The sequence below is a fragment of the Cydia amplana genome, chromosome 1 (genome assembly GCF_948474715.1).
Source record: "Cydia amplana chromosome 1, ilCydAmpl1.1, whole genome shotgun sequence".
NCBI classification, from domain to species: domain Eukaryota; kingdom Metazoa; phylum Arthropoda; class Insecta; order Lepidoptera; family Tortricidae; genus Cydia; species Cydia amplana.
Window position 1 is genome coordinate 4,936,056 of NC_086069.1, and position 9,630 is coordinate 4,945,685.

A 9,630-nucleotide genomic window follows, 5' to 3' on the forward strand; every position below is an offset into this window, starting at 1 on the left:
TGAAAGAAGGTAAGCGATTTTGACATGTCTTTTAATTGAAAAACACTTTTTAAACATCAATAACTATTACTTATGAAAGCAAAAGACTATAAAAGATCGTGTTAGATTCATAATTGTTACATATTTACCGTAACTTATTTTTAAAATGTGTTTTTCAATTAAAAGACACATCATGATTGTTTACCTCATTTCTAATGCTAAAAAAACGAAGTATAGAAGAGAAATACACGAAAGAAAAAACTACCATGTCACGTACAATTCTAAATGTTCCACATCCATCATAGAAGTACGATCAAACACACAATCTATCTAGAATTCGCCTATTTTGTCGATCACTTATGCAACCGAAAATAATACCTATCGTCTTCAACTTAAGAGTCATTATCATAGATAAAGCAAATACATTTTTAAAGTCTGGTGATTTTGCACATCATGATTCTAGTATCACCATACCTATCTAGCCCCCGAGAAGACGAGTTCGACCATTCAAAATACGAGATTTTTTGTTTTTGATTGATCCAGTGCGAATCGTTCTTAAGAAAAATAAAAAGAGTGTAAAAAATGTGCGCAACACGCACTTGGCCGTTTTTTTTATTGTGTCCAATTTAATTAAATCAACACTTAAATATTAAAAATAGTATGGGTAGCGCATCGTAACTGGTGAATTTTCAATATGACTTGGAACTCCGGTAGCCGTTCAAGAAGTGTAACGCTCTTACGGTAGATGTCGCTCGGGTCCCCTTGACCCATATGCTGGAAACATTTGCTGGCTATGGATGAGGTCTTGGTGGTTCAGATGGCAGAGCGCTGGAGTATCGATCCAGAGGCCGTGAGTTAAAGTCTCACCCAAGATAGTAATTTTCCATTTTTAAATTTATTCTAAGCTTAAAATCAACACTTTTTCGCAGATCCTCGCCCGATGCTGCCCCAACCTGAAGAAGCTGGCTCTCCGCGGCTGCGAGTTAATCGGAGACGATGGCCTAGAGGCTGTGGCGTACTACTGCCGTGGTCTGACGCAGCTCAACATCCAAGACACGCCGGTCACGCTGAGGGGGTACCGGGCAGTGAAGAAATACTGCAAGCGATGCGTCATTGAACATACTAATCCTGGATTCTGTTGATGCTAGAACCCTTTCTATCGAAAACCTGGTTTAGGGCCTGTTTCACAATGTCCAAGTAAAGTCCTGAATAAGCTACTTGCCACTTATCTGGCGAATAAAGTCATCGTTGGCGTTTCACAATCTTCAAATAAGCTTAACTGGTAAATAAAGTGCTAAGTAAATTATAGGTTAGATCACCTATCAGATAAGGAAGTTTTTTGGCGGTTTAAGTTATTTGATAGATCGATGTAAAAAGTTTTGTATGTCGTGAAATCGAAAAATACTAAAAATGAATCTATCTAATGAGTTTTCAGACGACGAATTAAATGATTTTTTTGATCGCTTAATGGAACCACCCAGAGATCCCGTGTATCGACAACGTTCTAATCACATGGAGACATTTAATGATGAAGAATTCAGGGTTCGATTTCGCTTTAATAAAGATACCGTGTACTATGTCCATTCATTAATTCAGGACAAAATCTCTTCTACTACAGAAAGGTACTGAAATGTCTATCTACTATACTACCCACAGTATTTCTAATAGGTACTTACAGTCAAGTGTAAAAATATGGTTGCACACAAGTTACACAAAAATATGTCTCATAGGTAGCTGTTAATTCGCCTATACATGACCCATAGTTTTACACTGACTGTACCTCCATCTCGTTTATTAAAAGAATCGCGGCCATATTTTATGTATGGCCGCGAGGGCTATTGTTTTGTAGTACCACCGACCAACTACTAACATTAGTTAGGTAAGTACATGAATAAATCATTGTTTCAGGAATTATGCTATATCATCTATGGATCGACTACTTTTGACATTGCGATATTATGCAACTGGAAGTTTTCTGAACGTAGTTGGCGATTTTTCTGGTGTGAGTAAGGCATCAGCTTGTCGGATTGTGAATGTCGTGTCACAAGCAATCGCACAATTACGACCACAGTTCGTCAAGTTCCCAGACGATATTGCTAAATTACAAGGAGACTTTTACGAGATCATGAACCTATAATATTACGGACAGAGTTTCGCTTACAACACAACTGTGATTCCAACATCCACCAGTTTCTAAGTATTTACGCGTAACACACACACATTGACAGCCCACATCCACCAGTTTGCCGTCAGACAAATCGAAACATCATTGAAGTAAACATGTCGAAGAAAAATATAAAATATGCGGGCATGCGTAGTTAAATCCTGCTAGAATTGTACCGATCGAAAGAAAAAAAGTCACGGAATAACTTTTCATACTTAAGTTTATCAATTAGTACGTAAAATCACGATAATTTGTTGTTTATAAATTATCAAACTTCAAAACAGGAGTGTGACCAGTAACATGAATAGGGTAATTTCCCGAAAGTAGGGTAATTGATACCCTTCTTATTAAATCATTATGTATTAAGAGATCATTTAGGTGAATGGTTAAATTATTGATTGTGCATTTCAAACTAGGTCGGTATGGTAATTTCCCGACACTAAGGAGCGATACTTTACGTTTGTTTGTTATGTATTATAATTTTTTTGTTGAAAACCAGATATGTTTCAAGTTAAATGTATAAATAAAAAAAACATGACGAACTGATTTCATTACTGACTGATTGAACTGATTTAATGTTTGCACAAAGTAATTGTGCAATATTGCGCATTTTCAAGACCTATAAAATCAGATACGTACACACCTTTTTTATTGTCTAACGTAAAACTGTCCTAATTTTTTTATTTGAAAACAAGGACGATATTAAAAATAATTGTTTCACCATTAGGGGAGAATTTGTGTTACATGGTAACACTCATCTACACGCACACATTCAAACCGTCCGCCATTGCAGTGTCACAGTTTGTCTTAGGTGACAGTCCGTCCGTAATATTCTTGGTCCATGTACGAGATTGCAAGATTTCCAAGGCTTATTGGCGCCATTGATGGCCCCAGGTTACAGCATCACTCTTCTTATTTTCAAGAATGTGTTTATTGACTTCGACCAGTTTGATTAAAATGTCAACCTCCTCTCGCGTGAAATTAATGCTCCTCTCACGTTTTTGAGACATTGTTGTCTTTGCAAAACTACGCAAAACTATGAAAAACTAGGCCAGCAAAATAATTAACACAACGACAAAACAAACCCAACCAAGCACGCGTTTTTTTTTTCTTTGACATTTGAATTACGTTTCGTTCCACATAAAAATTAGTGATTTCTAAAATAATATTTTCGGATCATTATAATTGTTACAGGATATGCATTTAAAGTATATCAATACGTAACACAAAATAATGCATAAAAGATGCACTTTTAATACTTTTCAGAGTGATGAATTTAATTTTTTTTTATATGCTCTCACATGTTCCGTAAATCGAAACGTCAAAGTGCGATGTTGCCATCTGTAACTTAAAAGTAGCAAACTGGCACATACACTTAATGGGTAGACGTTTGTGAAACAGGAACTATTTTATCAGGAAGTTTTATCTGGCAGTTAATTTATTTGTTAATTAGCTATCCAACACTTTACTCAGACTTTGTGAAACAGACCCTTAAACTAAGAAGCTAAAGTGTCAGTTTACTGTTGGCGAGTTATCACGCAGCTAAACATTCAGGACACCCGCTGAGACAAGGGAGACAAGGTTAAAAAAGCTACCTGTATCATACACACAGCTATCTGAAGGGATTCTATCGTAGAACGTTCTGACGTCATATCGTGAATATTCCTCAGTACAGTCGCGATAACAAATATTTTAGACATATCATGACAAGTTGCGGATTTGTCAGAAGTTAGAAAATGGTCCTATTCCTGGATTCATCATTAAAGTTGGATACTGTCTAGCGTCGAAGGAAAATTGTATGTGCCTTGTAACCGAAAATAGATTTCAGTGGATTCGTGGAAAACAAATTTCCTCGCCTTTTGTCAGACGTACCACAACCTACACGTTTTGATTAAAGCTTGAAAATGGTTTCATCTTTTAGCGATAGATACTGTGTTAGTAGACAACACACTATTGGAGATATAATCACAGTTCGGACATGTTAAAACAGTTTTTTATGCTGGAAAAGTTTATCCATACTTGATTTGACTTAATTTTAGAATCTCCATTCCAAATTGGAATTACCAATTCGACTTATCAAGTTTAATAAAAACACCCTCAGTGTAAGACACCAAAATTAACCCTCAGTGTAGATATAAAAATAAACTCTGCCCGAATCCTTCAATTATAGAATAAAGAGTTTAAAAGTGGGTATTTTTGATACAAAAGTTATTAATAAATTGTAAGGAAATTTGAAAAGTTTTTTGTAGACATTGTTACGCAGTCTGTAACTTTTTGTGTACCTTAATTAAAATATTTTGCTTGATTTAATTTGTTTTGAATACGTAATGAATTAACGTTCTTATGTACCTTTGGCACGTCTCTATTTTTACTCGGTTTACTTTATTTTTAAATCCATGGACGATGTAATTTGAACACAATGTTGAAATACAGTTTTTTATTTATTTCGCACTTAACGCGCATCCCGTGTTTATGTAAATACCTAAGTCAATTTTGAGACCTATAATATAAATACCTACTGTATTTTGTCGAAAAAAAAAATCTAAGCGGCTGGTAACCGTTTAATAACAAGTGTGTCTTTCTACTCTTTCTTGACGACGGCAAATATTTATGTAACTAATGTTCTTTAGGGGTTAATCATTTTATTCATGCTCTTTGTATATGCTTTGTAGCCTGTTGATAAGCTATACTAAATTATTTTTCACATTGAGATGACAGTTGTCACCATACCCAAGCTAAGTGAAAAATACTTTAGCTAAGTTGTAATATAATTAACCAGAAAGTGCCAATTTTGATCGTACATGTTTTGAACTCACGATGGTTTTATTGAAAAAATGTAGTGTCTTGCTAGGCGGTGTTACATAATGATATACATATTATCTTTAAGTCACATAACATGTAAGATATGTTGTAAAGAGCTATGGAGATGTAACCACAGCCAAATGGAAGCGACAGCTTTTACATGATCTGGACCAATATAAAATTCACTGTAAGTATAGAAACATGAAATTTGTTAAATAATGTTTTCTTAATATAGATGTCGGAGGCAGATCGTAAAATCGGCCATATCGAGATATTCCTAGGCATACCATGAAACGCCGCCATTTCATGATTTGACTAGCGACTACCAGCCATATCGTTCAAACATCAACGTTTGACGATTTGCCTAGCGACGTTTAGGCATATCAAATAAGTAGGGTGTGATATTCCTAGGCATATCATGAAACGCCGGCATTTCATGATCTGCCTAGCGCGACAACCAGCCATATCGTGCAAACCTCAATGGGTGATATTCCTAGGCAGATCATGAAACGCCGGCATTTCATGATCTGCCTAGCGACGACCAGCCATATCGTGCAAACCTCGAGGGGTGATATTCCTAGGCAGATCATGAAACGCCGGCATTTCATGATCTGCCTAGCGACGACCAGCCATATCGTGCAAACCTCAAGGGGTGATATTCCTAGGCAGATCATGAAACGCCGGCATTTCATGATCTGCCTAGCGACGACCAGCCATATCGTGCAAACCTCAAGGGGTGATATTCCTAGGCAGATCATGAAACGCCGGCATTTCATGATCTGCCTAGCGACCACCAGCAATATCGTGCAAACCTCAAGGGGCGATATTCCTAGGCGGATCATGAAATGCCGGCATTTCATGATCTGCCTAGCGCGACCATCAGCCATATCGTGCAAACCTCAATGGGTGATATTCCTAGGCAGATCATGAAACGCCGGCATTTCATGATCTGCCTAGCGACGACCAGCCATATCGTGCAAACCTCAAGGGATGATATTCCTAGGCAGATCATGAAACGCCGGCATTTCATGATCTGCCTAGCGACGACCAGCCATATCGTGCAAACCTCAAGGGGTGATATTCCTAGGCAGATCATGAAACGCCGGCATTTCATGATCTGCCTAGCGACCACCAGCCATATCGTGCAAACCTCAAGGGGTGATATTCCTAGGCGGATCATGAAACGCCGGCATTTCATGATCTGCCTAGCGCGACCATCAGTCATATCGTGCAAACCTCAATGGGTGATATTCCTAGGCAGATCATGAAACGCCGGCATTTCATGATCTGCCTAGCGACCACCAGCCATATCGAGCAAACCTCAAGGAACTTGTATTAAAAGGTACGATCTGGCAACACTGGACTCGGACGCAGTACCATATAGAATGCAGCGCCACCAGTGGCAAAAAATGCAATTATTTTACGATGCGATCGGTATGAATGAAGCTAGGAATTCGACGAATACATTGCTCCCATCGATCTGCCGAATCTTTTATAAGACAGATCGTGATATGCCTGAGTTAATTTTAGTCAGATCATGAAATGGCGGCGTTTCATGATATGCCTAGGAATATCTCATCACTTATTTTACGATGCGCCCGGTATGAAGCTAGGAATATCAACGAATACATTGGTATGACCGATCTGCCGCCTCTTTTATAAGGCAGATCGTGATACGCCTGGGTTAATATTAGTCAGATCATGAAATGGCGGCGTTTCATGATATGCCTAGGAATATCTCGATATGCCCGATTTTACGATCTGCCGCCGACATAGACAACATGTGCCATAGAGATTAAAAAATAACATCACAATTTTAATGAATTCTCCTTATATTCGTTTTACGGTCGCATGAACTTTCCTACAATAGGTATAAATGTATAGTTATTATATTATTTGTAATTATGTAGCAAAATTCTTGAAAAGATCCAATATTGTTTATTATTAATGTAAAGTGAACTTTATTAACACAATTGCCATTGTTGTTTTAGTTATTATTTTTTAATAAATTATAATTTTCAATCAAACTTGTCTATGACCTTTTTTTTCTTTAGCCTATTGGTGTGTCCCACTGCTGGGCAAAGGCCTTCCCTCTTTCCCGCCGCTTGACTCTGTCCAATGCACACTCCCGCCACTCCACACAGAATTGACAGAATGCATCAAGGTTGTCCCGCCATCTCCGTTTGGGTCTTCCTTTGCCCCGAGATCCATCCTGTGGGATCCAGTCCGTGGCTAATTTGGCCCTGCGTTCTGGGTGCATTCGGCAGATGTGCCCTGCCCAGTCCCATTTCAGCTTAGCGGCCTTCATGCCCACATCCACAATGCCAGTTTTGGAACGCAGTTCGGTATTTCTAATAAGGTCAGTTCTACGAACACCCAGTATGCTGTCTGTCTATGACTTTATGCAACCCATTTTGTGTTTAGGTAGGTCTTTTGCAAAACGAATCCTGCCGCCTACAGCATAAGTACCTAGTTTTTGTAAACCAATCATATTCAGAAAACAATTTTGGCAGCAATATCAAATTAATACTTTAATTAATGTTTGACATCAAATAAATATTTTCTGTTTCTATTTCAAAGAATGTAAACAATTCTAAATTTACATGAGGCTTACAAAGTGTTACAATAGTTATTTTCGATACAAGTGCGAAAAAGAGGAAATTCGAAACGAGTGGCGATAAATTAAAACACGACCGAAGGGAGTGTTTTAAATCGAAACGAGTTGCGAATTACCTATTCGCACGTGTATCGAACAACGTTTTACAGTACATATGGCACTTTAAAGTTTCGACATACTCACGAAAAGTGCTATTTTACGCACTAGTGCGGAAAAGTAGCCCCATATGTACTGTAAAGTTTATTACTTACTGATGAATTATAATATAGTAAAATGTAACTAATTAATGTGTCTCAGCGACCCAAACAGGGTCTTGGCTCTCAAAAAAAGATAAATAGTAGTTTGTGTTACAAGGGATCAAAATGATATATTTCCGTCAAGGGCGTACATTGAATCCTGAATGAAGCGATGGATTCAATTTGAAAAGATTTTTCACACCACCAATTCGGAAAAGAGCTTTTTCTTCCCTGCTACGAGGGATCAAAGTGGCACTTTTCCTCCCTGCTAGGAGGGATGAAAGTAACACTGTTCTAGCACACTATTTTGACATTTTTTTGCACATTATTTTTATAGCTTAAATAATCTGTTTAAAGCATCAGATTGTGGCAACACTAAGATTTTTTTATTTTCCTCACAGTTGATGTGAAAAGCAGTATCTGTCACACGGTATCAAAATTATTTCGTCTTGAGCGTTAACACTTGTATCCCTCATTACGCTCAGGATTCTACTTTATTGTAGAATCCATCGAGAATCCATCCATGTAGAAATATATCATTTTGATCCCTTGTAACACAAACTACTATTATTCGTGACGATTACGAAAGGGCACGGGCACGCCACTTTCTGATTCTGCGCCGTTTCCTGCATATTATCGGCTTTAAGCTGACGCAGATCCGCTTCTACACTGTCTCCCAAGCGGTATGTGGGCTAAAATGTATACTATATATAATTAAAATGCAGAAAATACACATCTACAATCGAACAATATTATCATACATAAGGGAGGGCTCATCTGCCCCGACGGGAAAAAAGAAAAGTAAACCGCTGGGTGAGAATACGTTTGTGCCACACGCCACTTACATTGGTTTATAGGAGAGCGAAAAGAAGCAAAAAAAAAAATTTCTCGAAAAGTTTTACATTTAGGAAATATTGAATTTATTTATCATTTAGGCACATGTTTACTATTTATAGTACTATACAAATATTGTGACTAACACTAACAGAGTGTAATTATCCTATTAGTAAAAATAGTAAAATGCGGATGTCACAACATTTTTGAAAAATATGTTTTTCCAAAAACCGATTAGTGTCAATTATAGCATAATTTTTGTTATTTTAGAAATCATTAAAAAACGATTTTGCTCAAAAATGGATATGGCACAAACGTATTCTCAGCCGGCGAAACATTAAACCAATGGAAGAGCAAATTTTATGTTATTGTTGAAAACTCGTAAATTAACATAAAATGTTGAATATTGGGGTTCGATTCAATAATTATATCAATTTTTAGGCAGACCATATTTAATATACATATTTATAATTAGTTGCCAGACTAAAAGTAGGTACTACTTCTGATAGCTTGATTAAGTCTAGATCATTATTTAAAGTCGAACCCCCGCTGAACTTGATTGCTTGCTAAACTAATACTATTAAGTCTATTACAGTAAATAAAAAATAACAGTATTCTTTAAAAAAATACTTTCTTATAAAAATTTCTAATACATAATTATCTCAAACACTATTTATTTATCGTGTCAGAGTTGAGGTGTTGAGGACAATATTGTGTAAACCGTAAACCGAAATTGTCGCGGTTTTTTCGATTTTTGACAAAATTGCGTTCGGCGCTCGGGATCACAAACTTGGATTCATTGGGCCAACATAATAAACAAGTCTGCAAAAAATCGGAACTACCGGATTTGGTGCAAATCCTAAATATATAAAGTTACTGTACTGTATTAATTAATATGCAACGTAAAATAACCAATTTCGTAAATACAACTGACTTTGCATTTTCATCAAATAATTTGGAGTTTATAGAGTGTATTTGTATGATTATGTCATGTCATA

General features: G+C 36.9%; 1 protein-coding gene across 1 annotated transcript in view; it reads left to right on the forward strand.

The window, feature by feature from the left end:
• Positions 1–1,261, forward strand: part of LOC134662043 (F-box/LRR-repeat protein 7) — a 103,845-nt gene extending 102,584 nt beyond the window's left edge. The window contains exon 8 of the mRNA XM_063518312.1: positions 909–1,261. Within this exon, the coding sequence (XP_063374382.1) occupies positions 909–1,121 (213 nt within the window). The 3' untranslated portion in view covers positions 1,122–1,261. The remainder of the gene's footprint in view (positions 1–908) is intronic.
• Positions 1,262–9,630: the final 8,369 nt, after the last annotated feature.